Genomic DNA, 18,711 nt, shown 5'->3' on the forward strand with positions numbered 1-18,711 from the left:
CACTGAAATGACAGGTATTAATACATGTTCGCAAGGATGTGGAGAAATTGGAACCCTCATGCTCTGCTGTGGGAATACAAAACTAGCTGCTATGGAAGACAGCCTGGTAATTACTCAAAAGGTTAAATATATAGTCAACATCAGTTCAGTTCAGTTCAGTTCAGTCGCTCAGTCGTGTCCGACTCTTTGCGACCCCATGAATCACAGAACGCCAGGCCTGCCTGTCCATCACCAACTCCTGGAGTTCACTCAAACTCATGTCCATCTAGTCGGTGATGCCATCCAGCCATCTCATTCTCTGTCGTCCCCTTCTCCTCCCACCCGCAATCCCTCCCAGCATCAGAGTCTTTTCCAGTGAGTCAACTCGTCGCATGAGGTGGCCAAAGTATTGGAGTTTCAGCTTTAGCATCAGTCCTTCCAATGAACACCCAGGATTGATCTCCTGTAGAATGGACTGGTTGGATCTCCTTGCAGTCCAAGGGACTCCAAGAGTCTTCTCCAGCACCACAGTTCAAAAGCATCAATTCTTCAGCGCTCAGCTTTCTTCACAGTCCAACTCTCACATCCATACATGACCACGGGAAAAACCATAGCCTTGACTAGACGGACCTTGGTTGGCAAAGTGATGCCCCTGCTTTTTAATATGCTATCTAGGTTGGTCATAACTTTCCTTCCAAGGAGTAAGCGTCTTTTAATTTCATGGCTGCAATCAGCATCTGCAGTGATTTTGGAGCCCCCCAAAATAAAGTCTGACACTGTTTCCACTGTTTTTCCATCTATTTCCCATGAAGTGATGGGACCAGATGCCATGATCTTCGTTTTCTGAATGTTGAGCTTTAAGCCAAACTTTTCACTCTCCTCTTTCACTTTCATCAAGAGGCTTTTGAGTTCCTCTTCACTTTCTGCCATGAGGGTGGTGTCATCTGCATATCTGAGGTTATTGATATTTCTCCCGGCAATCTTGATTCCAGCTTGTGCTTCTTCTAGCCCAGCGTTCCTCATGATGTACTCTGCCTATAAGTTAAACAAGCAGGGTGAAAATATACAACCTTGACGTACACCTTTTCCTATTTGGAACCAGTCTGTTGTTCCATGTCCAGTTCTAACTGTTGCTTCCTGACCTGCATACAGGTTTCTCAAGAGGCAGGTCAGATGGTCTGGTATTCCCATCTCTTTCAGAATGTTCCACAGTTTATTGTGATCCACACAGTCAAAGGCTTTGGCATAGTCAATGAAGCAGAAATAGATGTTTTTCTGAAACTCTCTTGCTTTCTCCATGATCCAGCGGATGTTGGCAACTTGATCTCTGGTTAGGTATATATCCATGAGTAATGAAAACATACGTCCCCGCAAAGCCTGAATGTTCATAGCAGCACTATTCGTAATAGCTAAAAAGTAGAAACATCTTGAGGTGATTTTGCTACTGACTGTAAAGGGGAGGGATGCTTGCTTAAGAATAAAAAAAAATACCATCATATTTGATTAATATTAAGTATGGGTAGAACAATCAAGGAGCTATTTCCTCGGATTGACATTGGGTACTTATGAGAATAAAAGTGTAACTAAATCCATTAGTAAGATCTCAGAAGAAACAAGTTAGGAAGGAAGATGAGAAGATTTAAGCCTAAGCTTGAGAGGACACTGTGGGCATCGTGGCTCTAACTATTGAAAAACAGGTAAGTGACTTAAAAGAGTTAATGAGAGCCTACTTCCTTATCTAATCTTTTGGAATAGTTTATGCACTGGGAGAGTTTGATTTATTACTATTTTTAACTCTATATTTCTAATATTTTATGTCCAGTCCCACTGGAATTGTATAATGACTAAATGTCATAAAGCATCAAATGTATTAATGTTTATGAAATTACTTTGCAACCCATAAAGCATTATAAAAAGTAGAATATTACTAATTATGGAGGAAGTGCCTTTTATATATTACTATGAATTTATCTGAATTATATTTTGTAATAATTTTGTAATCAAATTAGTGTTTATTACTGTCATATGAAAATTAAAGATACCCAGGAAAAGTTGATGTTTAAAATACAATTCTTGAAACTTTAGGCCTGAGTCCTACTTGAGAAGAACCAATACAATTTTCCTAGTAAAGAAAAGTTTAAGCATTGGTTGTTACAGCAACTTACTTACTATCTTGCCTGGACAATGTCATGGACAGAGGAGCCTGGCGGGCTATAGTCCATGGGGTTGCAAAGAGTCACACACAGCTGACCAGAGAGCAGAGCAGAGCAGAGCGAGAGAGAGAGAAAGATTATAGCACTTTCTGTACATCAGCTTATTTGAAGCCCTTATATATATTGACCCATTTGTTTCTTTCAACAGTTCTAAGAGGCATTTTGTAACTGAGGAAGGTGAGGAGCAGACTGGTTAAGTAACCTGCCCTAGATCACACAGCTAGTAAGTAGCGGAGCAAGATGGGCAGAAAGGCGGTATTGTTCCTGAGCCTGTGTTATTGATCGTTCACTCTTCTGCCCTTGTTTTATATGCCATTGCAGCATTGCTCTGTGCATTCATCAGAGTTCTCGACCACCTCTATAGAGCAGATCAAGAACATTTTCCTCAAGAGAAGTTTCTAGGATTAGCAAGCATTCTCTTTATCTTGAATTGCCCACTAGAAGCTCGGAGTCAAACGGTATAAAGTTAGGGCAATCCATAAAGATCATCTTATCCATCTTCACTCATTTAATAGATAAGAAAATTAAAATTTAGACAGACTGTGTGGTCTATGATCATGTTGCTCATTGTGAGTTTTTTCCTTAGGCTACTAATTAAATGACTGCTGGGTTAATCAAAGCTTGTTCCCTATCAAATATTTACTATGAGTTGCTATGTGGTTGTGGGGTAAGATACTTATTAGATGTTATATTGCGTATTTTTTTCAATGGTAATACAATAAACTAGGTTGGTAAATCATATAATAATAATATTTTTCTAATAGGGAGAATTTACTGCAATAGACTACAACTTTCAGAGTGATTGTGGATGTGTACAGTATCTATGTGGTAACTATATCTTTGAAACTTTTAAATGATAATAATATTATTTGTATATGTTATTAACTATTAAAAATTAAATTAATTTACTGTTTAAGAATTAAAATTAATTTTCATTTTAAACATTAAATTAATTTCCATTTTAAAAATAAAAATTAAATTTTTACCTTTAAAAATTAAAAATTATTTTTGAGACATATTACACATTTTAAGCCATTTGCCAGTTTTTGAGTATAAAAAGTGTACTTTTTATTTTTAAATTTCCTCTTGTGTAATATTCCTAAATGTTCTGAGAAACTTCATAAGTGAAGTCGCTCAGAAACTTCATAACAAGGCATAAAAATGATTCTTTTTTCAGAGGCTTCACAGAGTTTGAAGTTGACGCCAGGGTTCTTTTTTGTGTATATAATTTAATTTAAAAATAGATATTATCTAAAAGTGAGAGATTTTTGTTCACTCTTTTATTATTATTGATGTTAACATTGTATGGCATAAGGTTGATTTTCTATTAAATAACAAATCTTCATATTAAGTAGGTTAATAAAAAATAAAACAGTTGTTCAATATCTTGAAACTCTGGTATTTTTATATGAGAGAAGAGTTAAATCCAGCATTGGCAAGGCACAAAGAGTTTCTGAGCTGAGTTCTACATTACTATACTAGCTTACCTAAAGCTACTTTCAAAGATGTGACAGCACAGTGTATCAGCTACCTTCATTGTAAAAGATGACTTATATAATTATATATTTTGCAGCACAATAAAATTGAAAATTTTTCTCTCAAAATAACAAATATGAAATGTTACACAATACCTTCATGAAGAGGCCTACTGTTATCATTTATATTTTGCCTTCATTTATATCCATTCCCTCAAATTGTCATGTTATGTTTCCAGAAAAGGGGACAGCAAGTAGCTTGATGATTACTTTAAGTTAAAATTCTAGAACCTGCTATATATTATAGGTTTTAGACAAAGTTCAAACAGTAAACAGTAGTTGAGTTTATATATAATTTCTTACTGTATGTTAAGGAATAAATGTCACATTCATTATTAAGGGAACTCGAACTATTAACAATATATAAAGTTAAAGATCTTTCTTGGTTTTTAAAAAATTGTAAATCACAATAAAAACATAGTCTTAAATAAAAGTTCTATTGGTTGATTAATAAAAAAACCTGAATATTGTACTTTTTGTTGACTTTTTAATCTTTTCTTAGAAAAGGATGATGTGTGTGTATTTCAAGAAATATCAGTATTGAATCCTGGCCAATCTATGATAAAGTATTTGGAAGGGGATTTTTGTTACATGGTAGAGTGTCTTGAAGAAAAAGATAACCATACAGGCTTCCACACTTTGAACTTTACAATGGTGAATTGTTCAAAAGAATGTGATATTGTAAGTATTTTTTCTAAGTCATTCTGGTACAAGTCAATTAATCTTAAAATGGCAGCTGTAGAATTTGAACAAGTAAATACTCTATAATTTTAAAATATACACTTGAATAGTGCTTTAATAATTATTAATTTGTAATGTATCTATATAATACAGTATCCTTTTCCTGTGTATAACCTTGGATTTCGGGAGTCTTATTTTCTATACAGCTTGTTTGACCTGAGCTGTTTACATCTGCTTGATGAATCCTGGCTGTTAACAACTACTTCACCTCTAATACAGCTATATAAAGTTATTTGATTGCCTCAAATTCAACCTTAGAAATGCTTACAGATATTCTAAGAGAGCATAATTTTTAAGTTTATTTTTCATTGGAGGATAATCACTTTACAATGATGTGTTGGTTTCTGCCACACATCAACGTGAATCAGCCACCGTGTGCATATGCCCTGTTCCTCTTGACCCTCCCCCTGAGAGTATATGTTATATTGGGAGGCACTGTCAGAGCTAATCCATTAAAAATATCAGTACTGTTGTTGGCTAATTCAAATTATTATTACTATGCACAGCACCAGGTATATACGCCATCTCCAAGTGATTATGATTGTTGTGGTACCTGCAAAAATGTATCCTGCAAATTTCAAATGGCAAATGGAACAACAGTTATATATGAGGTATGAATTACTTCTTCCCTAAAATGTATTTCTCTGGAGGGTGGCTCTCTGTGCTATTTTCTGAATAAGTTGTTCACATAAATTTGAAAAATCTCCCTCTCACACGCACAGTACTCTACATACAATAAGCACACCCAGGTAAAGCACACTTGCAACACACAAGACATAGTTAACCGTTTAAAGTCCATGATTCCTTTTGCGAAGGAGCATATTTAACTGGTTTCTCAAACCTATTTGATCAGAGATCCTTACTTTTCCCCAAATGTTAGGAATGAGCTTTGAGAAATGTTGATTTCTAGTAATTAGAACAAAGGAAAAGAGTGGTATTTTATTCACTCATTTGAAATGAAGCATTTTAACAAAAGTCTGAAACTCAAGATGTTAGTACTTTATTATTTCAGGTATTGAAGATTTCAGTAGGTAAATATAAGAAAAGATTTAAGATATTTGAAAATTTTTTAAAGAAGATTTCAAGAGTAATGAATGCTGTATCACATCTTTCCACAATATAATAATTATTCAGAATTCTTCCATTATCTCATAATAACTCTGTGGAGGTTTGCAGACTTACCTACTCTTTCTCATTTTTAGAACAGAAGAAGGGCACAATGTAATTTTAGTACAGTTATTAGTGATGTCATCAGATTTAGGAGGGTCACAAATTCTGATTATAATTTGCATTACCTGAGGATAGTTCCAATTTATTATTGCTACTCTTAAGTTTTTTCCATTAATAGTTTATATGGAGGTCTTATTTATGGTATTCTTAATTACATGGAATTAGCTATATACCCAAAAGAAAAATAGATTTCTCCAATCCTGTGCATTTTACTAAGTAAGAAAAGTTAGCAATTATCTTATTTTATAACATATGCATGTTGTCCATTTGTTTTATAGTTATGTGAAAATAGTGTTATTGATTTAAATAATGTTGATATTATTCATCTGTTTAATCATAGCAATATTTATCTGTTTAATCATAGCAATATTTCTGCTTCATATTATATTTTTTAAAGAGGGAATCTTGGAAAAGCAAGCTTATAAAAATGATGAGGAGACAGGTATCAGTGAAAAAATATGAATCAGAGGTTACTTGAAAATATATATTTATGTGGGAATTTTAGTAAAGAGCAACATAAACTCTATAGGTGTCAATAATCCAGGAACTATTGGTGTATATAATCAGTATTCACAGTGATAACCCTGATATTTAAATAAAAGATTAAATTATGTTTAGAATATTTATAGTGAATGCAAGTAATATAGGCAACTATTCATCAAGATTGTTATAATAACTCTTGGCTCTTTCAAAGATAAGGTTTATCTATCTAGAAATCTAATTCCTATGGAACAACTAATTTTGGATTCCATATAAATTAGAACATACTATTTGAATTGAATATTAGAATTAATATTTGATTTAGAGTGTTTTATCGTCTTTTAGAGCTGGACTTGTAGATCTTTTCCAGCTGAGGTCCATAGAGGACCTGAAGACATTTATGAATTAAAATAGAATCTACAGAAAAGGAAGCTTGTCAGAATTTTTGCTTGTCCACAAGGAATCTTCAAGTCAGAGTTTGATTAACATTTTAAAATTTGGGTTATAAAAAATATATAGATTAACAATTACAGCCTAATAGTTATATTATAATTAGTTTCAGCTGATTTTATTTGTAAATAGGAATTCTGAAATCAGGAGTGAAATAAAGAGTTACTATCTTAAAAATTTGTTAAAGAATAGGGATACATTTTAAAATAACCAGAAGGTATAGAAAACTAGAACTATAGGTGAATAATCACTATCATACAAAGACTTTTAAATTTTTTGTTGATAAGGGAGTAGAAGAAAAAACAAACAAGCCTTAAGTGAGGAGTCATACTAACTAATATGATTTGTTGTTTTATAATTAGTGAGGGAATATTAGAGCAAGACCTTTGACACTTGGCCAAATTAGATAATTAATTTTGTAGCAGAAAAAGATGCTGAGTGGCTCCTTTCCTCTCTATTGTTTTGTACCACATTTACGTCTCAGTTCTAGCATGAAACCAAACCCAACCATCCACTTGCCACATACATGTATTTTTAATCACTTTAGATAAGTTTAGGTACAGTTCCAGACAGACATTTTATGTCACAAGAAGCTCTCTAAATCTCGACCTGACTTTTGATTCAATAAGATAGGAAACATTCTATGTATGAAATATGGCAGATTTTAATAAGCAAACAGAATCTTTCTCTTTTATTTTTAGGAGGGGAGCACCTGGCACTATAATTGTACAACATTTGAATGTGTTAAGACTGACGAAGGGGCAATGATTCTTAACTACAGTATGGTCTGTCCACCTTTTAATGAGACTGAATGCAAAATGGTCTGTACTTTGTTATAGCCAAGAAAATTTAGCATTAAATATAATTTTAAAAATGCATGTTAATATGTTTTCCAAGGTTTTTTTTTTATTTTGGTAAATGTTTTATGTTCATATATACATAAAAGCTTGATTATATTTCCTGTTTGGCAGTCTGAGCTGTATATGGCACTCTAAATAATTTTGACTCTCCCTGAATGGACATGATACTATCTCTGGGTTTTTAATATGCAGACCAAAGGATTATTGAAAAATCTTTTGATTAGCTGGTTTAGCCTCTCTTTCAATATGGATTAACAAACTAATTGATCTGAACTTGGTCAAGTTTCTCTTTCTTAAACCCAGAGCAGACTTTGGATGTCATTTGCTTTTCAATGCATGCTGGCCCAAGTGAACTTTGTTCTAGTCTCTCTGAGCACGGGCCACTGTGAAGCTCGGTTTATGCTGGAGCATAGCTGATCCTTCAGTTTTGCCCTTCCAACTCCTTATTCTCCCAGAGAAGAGCCCGCTGTGACAGTAGATTTTTGAAAGTCATATAGCTTTTTAAAAAGATTCTTTGTACCCTGATTTAGGAAATAATAATCCCTAAAGAAGAGTAAACTTTATTCTGTTGTGTGAAGCAATATTTTTCTTTCATTGTAAAGAGATAGCATGATTTCACTGATTTTTTTTCCAACATGTGCCCTTTTAGTGATGATGATTAGCTGGCTGAATAACAAAATACGATATGTACCAAGGTAATAGAATTTTAGCTCTTTAAAGAATCTTAGGCATCATCTTATTTCACAAATCCATTTTTATAGAATAAATTATTCTTTTATTTGAATTATAATTAGCAAGTTACTAAAAGCAATCAGGCAATTATGGTAAGAATTCCAAAAGATAATCAATGAAATTTTCTTAATTTAGCCTTTGGAAAGAGACATTCAGATGTAGAATGTCAGAAATAGATTTGTTTAAAATAATAAAATATTAGAGAAAAAGAGATATCATTTTAACATTCAGTTAGATTCAGGAACTCAGTCTAGTCTCAAAAAGTATTTTATTTCAAAAACGCTAAAAAACACAATGATCTCTGTTTAGAGTACCTCTCGACTTGGTAAGAAAATCTGTTTTGCATTTTAAATGTGTTATTTTAAGTAATTTAATTTTTTGCACTCTTTTTCATATTACTTATGAAGAAATAACAATTTTAAAATATCTGCTCTTAATTTTAAAAATAAAAATTGTTATTAGATATAGTTGTTTCAATCCTTTTTCTATAACAGTCTTTGTGATATTTAGTAAATACATTGATAAGTTAGTTTTCTATTTCTAATCTAGGGGGAAATGAACAAACATTGAGTTATAACACTATTCCTTCTCTCATCCTAGAATGAAGGGATTGTGAAGCTTTATAATGAAGGCTGTTGCAGGATCTGTAAGTGAAGACAAATTATATACATTAATTTGATTAGTTTTAATTGTTATGGTTATGATTTTTCTCATAAGATTCACTTCTTACGTTGCAATGAGGGAAATGTATTTTTAAATGTATATTATTTAAATGTTTTTATAGCAAGTGATTGATTATTTTGTAATTTAGTCTTTATCTTCTGGAGCATAAATACAGTTTTTAATTTAGGTAAATTTTAATCTAAATTTAATTTAAACATTAGAAATGTCTTTCTTGCTGAATTTCTCAAAAGGTATTGCACAGAATTTCAGTAGGGTTTAAGTTTAAAAAGTACTCTATGGTCAAATGTGCTCTAAACTATACAAAATTGTTATGAGACTCAAATAAGTATGAGAGTATGATATTTTCCAAACCTATTTGAACAAATCTATGGTTCTGTATAATTAATACATTTGAGAAATACCAATTTAGTGAGTTATATTTAAATAATATGCATAAACATATTTATACATACATTCATATTTATTTGAATTATAGGGTTTATTTCACAGTGCTCTCTAACACCCTTTGAAGAGTGTTCAGAGTAGAGGAAATGGCACAGTGCAGTCATAGCACAGGGATGAAAGTGATAAAAGATGATAAAGACATTAAAGATCATGTTACAGATGAAATAGAATAGAGCAGTATTTGTGCAATTTTTATTTGTATGCTGATGAATTTATTTTTCAATTACTCATGAGTTTGTGTCAAGATAAAAATAGAAGTGTTAGAAAATTTGGCATAAACAGTAATTTTAATATTGTTTAGAGAAGCTTTTGGGAAAAAGACTTCAACACGATTCAGGTTAATAATGCCATTGTGTAGCATTAGATTCTTAGTCACAAGAATTCCATAACCCCATGTTTATTATTAGAGAAGTGAGTGCATTTATGTTATCTGAGGGCAGACAGGGAGTATCTGTTTGACTGACCATATTACTACTATTGATTGTCAGCCACACGCCAACACTCTATTAAGCCCATTGCAGATAACACTGCAACCGGTCTTCACCACAGTTCTGGGAGTATGTGGGAAATAGGTCTGATTTCCCTTACAGTTGAGGACATGAAGGTTCAGAAGAGTAGATTACAGTCGTAATCAGTGACAGACTTAAGTCTCTCCAGTGCCTGGCCACAGGATTGTTCAGTTTGGCCCAGCTCCTTGAAGTTGCAGAATAGTAACAAGCTGCCTCGTTTTCTCTAATCTGATGTGTAAGAACCTGTGAAGCAGTTTCTGCTTTGGCATTGGAGAACCCCTGTCTGTAGTCTTTGCTTTTGGGTGACCAGGCTTTATCAGAAAGACTGCAGACATTGGCTATTATCACAGGTACTATGCTAAACAACATGTGTTACAATTATAAAGACACTGAGGAATGAATAGAAAATGGCTCTTGGCACAAACAAATTCAGTCAACTAGGATGTCTCAGTTTCATTTAGTGAATGAATGAACATAAACAAATGTTTGTTGAGTGCCTCTCATGTAGCAGACATGCTTTTAGGTACTGGGACGATGATAGAGGATGAAACAACCTCTGCCTGCATAGTGCATGTTATCAAGACGGGGAGGAAACGGTAACTAGTAAACATACACCATTACGTCAGGTACTGGCGAATGGTATAAAGAACAACAGTGCAGAATACAGGGGATGGAGAGGGAAGGGAATTGGGTAGTTCATTTAAGTGGGTGATTAGAGAGTGCCTCGCTGATGAGGTGTCACTTGAGCAGAGACTGAATATCCTTGGGAGCCAGCCGGGAAGAGTGAAGAGTGTTCAAAGTGGAGGAAGTGGCCAAGTGCAGTCATAGCACAGGGGTTAAAGTGATAGAAGAGGATAAGGACTTGTTCAGTTCAGTTCAGTTCAGTTCAGTCGCTCAGTCGTGTCCGACTCTCCGCGACCCCATGAATCACAGCACGCCAGGCCTCCCTGTCCATCACCAACTCCCGGAGTTCACTCAAACTCATGTCCACAGAGTCCGTGATGCCATCCAGCCATCTCATTCTCCGTCGTCCCCTTCTCCTCCCGCCCCCAACTTTTCCCGGCATCAGAGTCTTTTCCAGTGAGTCAACTCGTCGCATGAGGTGGCCAAAGTATTGCAGTTTCAGCTTTAGTATCAGTCCCTCCAATGAACATCCAGGATTGATCTCCTCCAGAATGGACTGGTTGGATCTCCTTGCAGTATAAGGGACTCTCAAGAGTCTTCTCCAACACCACAGTTCAAAAGCATCGATTCTTCGGCGGTCAGCCTTCTTCACAGTCCAACTCTCACATCCATACATGACCACGGGAAAAACCATTGCCTTGACTAGACGGACCTTGGTTGGCAAAGTAATGTCTCTGCTTTTTAATATACTATCAAGGTTGGTCATAACTTTCCTTCCAAGGAGCAAGTGTCTTTTAATTTCATGGCTGCAATCAGCATCTGTAGTGATTTTGGAGCCCAAAAAAATAAAGTCTGACACTGTTTCCACTGTTTTTCCATCTATTTCCCATGAAGTGATGGGACCAGATGCCATGATCTTTGTTTTCTGAATGTTGAGCTTCAAGCCAACATTTTCACTCTCCTCTTTCACTTTCATCAAGAGGCTTTTGAGTTCCTCTTCACTTTCTGCCATAAGGGTAGTGTCATCTGCATATCTGAGGTTATTGATATTTCTCCCGGCAATCTTGATTCCAGCTTGTGCTTCTTCCAGCCCAGCGTTCCTCATGATGTACTCTGCATATAAGTTAAATAAGCAAGGTGACAATATACAACCTTGACGTACACCTTTTCCTATTTGGAACCAGTCTGTTGTTCCATGTCCAGTTCTAACAGTTGCTTCCTGACCTGCATACAGGTTTCTCAAGAGGCAGGTCAGGTGGTCTGGGATTCCCATCTCTTTCAGAATGTTCCACAGTTTATTGTGATCCACACAGTCAAAGGCTTTGGCATAGTCAATAAAGCAGAAATAGATGTTTTTCTGAAACTCTCTTGCTTTCTCCATGATCCAGCGGATGTTGGCAATTTGATCTCTGGTGCCTCTGCCTTTTCTAAAACCTGCTTGAACATCTGGGAGTTCACGGTTTATATACTGCTGAAGCCTGGCTTGTAGAATTTTGAGCATGACTTTACTAGCGTGTGAGATGAGTGCAATTGTGCGGTAGTTTGAGCATTCTTTGGCATTGCCTTTCTTTGGGATTGGAATGAAGACTGACCTCTTCCAGTCTGTGGCCACTGCTGAGTTTTCCAAATCTGCTGGCATATTGAGTGCAGCACTTTCACAGCATCATCTTTCAAGACTTGAAATAGCTCAACTGGAATTCCATCACCTCCACTAGCTTTGTTCGTAGTGATGCTTTCTAAGGCCCACTTGACTTCACATTCCAAGATGTCTGGCTCTAGGTCAGTGATCACGTTATCGTGACTATCTTGGTCGTGAAGATCTTTTTTGTACAGTTCTTCTGTGTATTCCTGCCACCTCTTTTTAATATCTTCTGCTTCTGTTAGGTCCATACCATTTCTGTCCTTTATCGAGCCCATCTTTGCATGAAATGTTCCCTTGGAATCTCTAATTTTCTTGAAGAGCGCTCTTGTTTTTCCTATTCTGTTGTTTTCCTCTATTTCTTTGCATTGATCACTGAGGAAGGCTTTCTTATCTCTCCTTGCTATTCTTTGGAACTCTGCATTCAGATGCTTATATCTTTCCTTTTCTCCTTTGCTTTTCGCCTCTCTTCTTTTCACAGCTATTTGTAAGGCCTCCTCAGACAGCCATTTCGCTCTTTTGCATTTCTTTTCCATGGGGATGGTCTTGGTCCCTGTCTCCTGTACAATGTCACGAACCTCCATCCAGAGTTCATCAGGCACTCTATCAATCAGATCTAGTCCCTTAAATCTATTTCTCACTTCCACTGTATAATCATAAGGAATTTGATTGAGGTCATATCTGAATGGTCTAGTGGTTTTCCCTACTTTCTTCAATTTAAGTCTGAACTTCGCAATAAGGAGTTCATGATCTGAGCCACAGTCAGTTAAAAATGTTTCTTTCTTGACTCGTCTTTCTTTTAAAACTTGTATGACAATAAAAGTGTTAATGAAGTAACCAATGCTTGAAAACATCATAAGACACGAAACAGCTTGCCCTCTGTCACCAACACTGAGTCTCAGGCCATGCTGTAGTTGGGAGGTCCACGAATGAGAACGACCAAGTGTTAAGAGACTGTTATTGTTCAGTTGCTCAGTCATATTGGACCCTTTGAAATCCCATGGACTGCAGAACGCTGGATTTCCCTGTCCTTCACCATCCCCTGGAGCTTGCTCAAACGCTTGTCCATTGAGTCAGTGATGCCATCCCACATACATCTCATCCACTTCCATCCCCTTCTCCTCCTGCCTGCAATCTTTCCTAGCATTAGGGTCTTTTCTAATGAGGTGGCTCTTCACATCAGGTGGCCAAAGTTTTGGAGCTTCAGCTCCAGCATCAGTCCTTCCAATGAATATTCAGGACTGATTTCCTTTAGGATGGACTGGTTTGCTCTTCTTGCTGTCCAAGGGACTCTCAAGAGTTTTCTCTAACACCACAGTTCAAAAGCATCAATTCTTTGGTGCTTGCCCTTCTCTATGGTCCAACTCTCACATCCATACATGACTACTGGAAAAACCATAGCCTTGACTAGACCACCATTTGTCAGCAGTGTCTCTGCTTTTTAATATGCTGTATAGGTTTGTCATAGCTTTTCTTCCAAAAAGCAAGCATGTTTTAATTTCATGGCTACAGTCACCATCTGCAGTAATTTTGGAGCACAAGAATATAAAGTCTGACACGGTTTCCCTTATTTCCCCATCTGTTTGCCATGAAGTGACGGAACCAGATGGCATGATCGTAGTTTTCTGAATGTTGAATTTTAGGCCAGCTTTTTCATTCTCCTCTTTCACCTTCATCATGAGGCTCTTTCTTTCCTCTTTGCTTTCTCCCATAAGGGTGGTGTCATCTGCATATCTGAGGTTATTTTGATATTTCTCCCAGCAATCTGGATTTCAGTCTGTGCTTCATCCAGTCTGGCATTTCACATGATGTACTCAGATGTAAGTTAAATAAACAGGGTGGCAATCAATATACAGCCTTGATGTACTCCTTTCCCAATTTGGAACCATCCATTGTTTCATATTAGCGTCTAGCTGGTGCTTCCTGACCTGCATACAGGTTTCGCAGCAGGTAGGTAAGGTTATCTGGTATTCCTACTTCTTGAAGAATTTTCCAATTTTGTTATCCACAGAGTCAAAGGCTTTAGCATAGTCAATGATGCAGAAGTATGTGTTTTTCTGGAATTCTCTTGTTTTTTCGATGATCCAACAGATGTTGGCAACTTGATCTCTGGTTCCTCTGTCTGTTGTAAATCCAGCTTGTACATCTGGAAGTTCTCGGTTCAATACTCTTGAAGCCTGGCATGGAGAACTTTGCTAGCATGTGAAATGGGTGCAATTGTGCAGTAGTTTGAACATTTTTTGGCATTGCCCTTCTTTGGGACTGAAATGAAAACTGACCTGTTCCAGTCCTGTGACCACTGCTGAGTTTTCCAAATTTGCTGGCACATTGAGTGCAGCACTTTCACAGCATCATCTTTTAGGATTTGAAATAGATCAACTGGCATTCCATCACCTCCACTAGCTTAGTTCATAGTGATGCTTCCTAAAGCACACTTAACTTTGCATTCCAGGATGTCTGGCTCTAGGTGAGTGATCACACCATTGTGGTTATCTGGGTCGTGAAGATCTTTTTTTGTATAGCTCCTCTTGCCACCTCTTAATATCTCCTGCTTCTGTTAGGTCCATATTGCTTGTGTCCTTTACTGTGCCCACCTTTTCCTGAAATGCTCCCTTGCTACCCCTGATTATCTTGAAGAGATCTCCAGTCTTTCCCATTCTATTGTTTTCCTCTATTTCTTTGCACTGGTCATTTAGGAAGTTCCTTGTGTGCACCAGGACCGAGGGAAAGAAGCAGTGATCCCCACAAGAGCCTGAGCCTGACCTGCCTTTGAGTGTCTCCCGCAGAGACACAGCTCAGCAATGGCCTGCTGTAGGGACGGGGGCTCTGGTTTCAACAGACCTGGGAGACACTGCCTGTGGCAAAAGCCCTCTTGGAGACAGTTGCCATTAGTGCCATGATAGAGCTGCTGAGCAGACGACCCATAAACTGGAGAACAATCCTACCAAAAAAGTTCTCACGCTGTTGCAAAAGTTGTAGTGCCCACAACAGATTTCCCAACCTGAGGATCTGGCAAAAGGACTGAGAACCTCCAGGGAAACAGACTCTTGGAAGGCACAAACAAACCATGGTGCACAGTAGGACCCAAGACAAAGGACCAGTGTACTCACGAGAGGCTGAGCCAGACCTGCCTGTGAGTGCCTGGGAGTCTCCAGCAGAGGTGTGGGTTGACAGTGGCCTGCCGCAGGGTCAAGGGTACTGACTACAGCAGTCTTAGGAGCAGCAGCATGCTGGCATAAGTGCTTTTGAAGGAAATCACCATTACTGCCATTACCCCATCAGCAGAAAATTGGATTAAAGATTTATTGAGCATAGCCTTTGCCCACCAGAGCAAGACCTAGTTTTCCCCACAGCCCCTCCCATCAGGAAGCTTCCGCAAGCCTCTTATCCTCATCCATCAGAGGGCAGACAGAATGAAAATCACAGTCATAGAAAACTAACTAACTGATCACATGTACCACAGCCTTGTCTAACTCAATGCAACTATGAACCATGCCATGTAGGGCCACCGAAGATGAACAGGTCATGGTGGAGAGCTCTGACAAAACATGGTCCACTGGAGAAAAGAATGGCAAACTACTTCATCTTTCTTGCCTTGAGAACCCCATGAACAGCATGAAAAGGAAAAATAGGAGACAGGAGGAGACATAGCGAGATTGGGGGAAAACCAGAGTGTGCTCTTGGAGCCAAGTACAGAAAGTGTATCCAGGAGGAAAGACTAATAGATTGACACAAATGTTGCTGAGAAGTCAAGTAGGAAGAGAACAGACATAACCTTTGAATACAGCAACTGAAGGTCGTGGATGACAAGAACAGCTTAATTTCAGGCAATCTTGCTACCCATTTATACTTCAACCAGAGTAGCTTAACTTTTGTATACGTCACATCTTGGGATTTCATACAAGCATTTATTTTAAATAAAGATTTTGTGACTAAACTCATTTGAAGCTTGGAGCTCTAACTCCAGTCTTTTGCAAATAAGGAAACTCAGCCGAATGGATTAAAGGCTTTCCTAAAGTGACAAAGCAAATTCTTGATAGTAACAGGGTGAGATGAGAACCTTGGTTGTTTTGCATCTTGATTCAGGGATTACATCACTATCATACAGCTTTAAATATATATTATTGGGGGTATTATCAAGTGATAATCCATCACGCACACAGAGGCATAATAATATATTATTACTTAATGCAAGGCATTTTCATTAGAAATTGTGACATCATTTCAGAGCCATAAAATCAAGTATGAGTCATCCATACATTTCAACATGGTTGGTAACAATTGAGTTATACTTATGCATAATTTTACATTAATATCCATTAAGATAAAGTGATCTTAAATCTATCACTTTATATTTTAAAAGAGATTTATATATGTATGTATGCCTTAATTATGTACCTGTATATTTACCTATATATAACATAGTTGGTTTTTTATATATAATATTAAAATATACACTGCACACACAGATTGATGTTAGCATTACTCCATGTGTGGAATATGTTTGATTTATGATTGTAATAATTATTCTAAAACAATAAGGTAAAGAGATAAATATAAAGCTAGAAAGTATGTGAGAAAATCTATTTAGAAATTGAAAATAAATATTGAACATAAACTACATAAGAGTAAAATTTCAACTATCTCGTTATAGAAATATATTTCATATAAATATATGTTTTCAATTATAAATATATTCATACGTTTAATTAAATTAAGAAACAATTTGACATGAACCTTTGGATGAATAAATACGTTCTATATTTTATCAGGCAAACGAGAAGAAAGAATATGCCAGAAAGTGATTATTAAGTCAATTATAAGGAAACAGGACTGTATAAGTCAAAGCTCTGTAAGTGGATAAATATAATTTATTATGTAAAGGGTCTGTGTCTTTCCAGAAGTATATGTGTGTCAGCACTGGTAAGCAAACAAAGTGCCAACACTTAAAATATTTAACTTTGAGATTATTCCTACATTCTAATATTGAAATATTCTGTTTGTGAAGAAGTGTGAATTTATTCTTGGCATAAATAATCAACTGTTCTGAATGATAATTTCAACCCAGAGAGATGGAAATCTAATATATACTTGACCACATATTGTCTTAAGTATGCAATTTTAATTAGCAAAAATAGTCTTATGTCTAAGTTTGCCCACTTTTATAAGACCTATCTGATTCTGTAGTCTACTTAGTTGTGGTATAATACAACTTAAATAGAATCATTAGATTGTGATGAATACATTCCATAGATCTGTCTAGTTATGGGTGCACATTTCATACTTTGAGTTATGTCAGATTGCCATCTTGGACAAGCAATATGCTGCTAACTTCAGTTCAGTTCAGTCACTCAGTTGTGTCCAACTCTTTGCAACCCCATGGCCCGCAGTACGCCAGGCCTCCCTGTCCATCACCAACTCCTGGAGCTTACTCAAACACATGTCCATCGAATCGGTGATGCCATCCAGCCATCTCATCCTCTGTCGTCCCCTTCTCCTCCCACCCCCAATCCCTCCCAGCATCAGGGTCTTTTCCAATGAGTCAACTCTTTGCATCAGGTGGAGTTTCAGCTTCAGCATCAGTCCTTCCAATGAATATTCAGGACTGATTTCCCTTAGGATGGACTGGTTGGATCTCCTTGCAGTCCAAGGGACTCTACCGTAGTGGAATCAATATCACTGTTTTAAAAGTTTTAAGACATTTTTCCTATTGTCTCTCCTTACAGATAAATGTTGCATCTTGTGATGGAAAATGCCCGTCAGCTACCATATATAACATCAATATTGAGAGCCACCTAAGATTCTGTAAGTGTTGTCGTGAAAACGGGGTGCGCAATCTGACTGTGCCACTCTATTGCTCGGGCAATGGCACTGAAGTCCTGCACACTCTCCAGGAACCTATAGACTGCACATGCCAGTGGAATTAAACTCTTGGATTCCAAGGACTCTGTGCAACATCATAAGGTCAAATGGAGTTAACTTTTATCAGCTCTTTTTAAGACACCTGGCAGATTTATACTGTTTAATAATAATATGTATTTTTCAGACTATTGGATATGGCAGTTTAACACTTGCTGAAAAATTTATACAATTTCCAAGAAAAATTAGGTTTATTGATATAGTCTATTTTACAGAATCAAATGAACTTAAGGTGTTCAGCTGAAATTTTGTTATGTATATAACTGCAACATGAAATTATATTCTCTTCTATTAGAAAGTTGTTTTGCAGGACTCTTTCAGTTTCACTCAAATTTTATTTGTTTTTTAAAAGTCTGCCATAGATATTAAAATTAAGATACTCTTTTATTGCTAGTGTTTATTCTGGCAAATGTAATCAGCTAATAGGGACAATTTTAATTTGGATAGTCATAAAGAGCGGTGTGCTTAGAGGCAGATCATAGAACAATAGGATTTTAGATTATTTAAATTCTGAGTGGATATTAAGGATATAATTGCAGATTTTCCTTAGTTTACAAGTTTATCACATAACCAGAGAAGCTGTGTGACTTGTACAAATTCATTTGGTGTAATAACATAATGAATTCTTGTTAACAGTTGGATTAAGTCTACATCTTTCACCTTCCAGTAATG

At 36.4% G+C, this 18,711-nt stretch overlaps 1 protein-coding gene across 3 annotated transcripts in view; it reads left to right on the top strand.

The window, feature by feature from the left end:
* OTOGL (otogelin like) overlaps positions 1-18,047 on the top strand; it is a 181,243-nt gene extending 163,196 nt beyond the window's left edge. For all 3 annotated transcript variants that reach the window (XM_088836670.1, XM_055395155.2, XM_088836668.1), the window contains 7 exons: positions 2,957-3,020; positions 4,230-4,408; positions 4,975-5,079; positions 7,330-7,449; positions 8,821-8,866; positions 16,893-16,972; positions 17,847-18,047. In XM_088836670.1, the coding sequence (XP_088692796.1) occupies positions 2,957-3,020; positions 4,230-4,408; positions 4,975-5,079; positions 7,330-7,449; positions 8,821-8,866; positions 16,893-16,972; positions 17,847-18,047 (795 nt within the window). The remainder of the gene's footprint in view (positions 1-2,956; positions 3,021-4,229; positions 4,409-4,974; positions 5,080-7,329; positions 7,450-8,820; positions 8,867-16,892; positions 16,973-17,846) is intronic.
* Positions 18,048-18,711: the final 664 nt, after the last annotated feature.

This window comes from Moschus berezovskii, chromosome 6, assembly GCF_049115385.1.
Source record: "Moschus berezovskii isolate FMDL1 chromosome 6, NW_MosBer_1.0, whole genome shotgun sequence".
Taxonomy (NCBI): Eukaryota; Metazoa; Chordata; class Mammalia; order Artiodactyla; family Moschidae; genus Moschus; species Moschus berezovskii.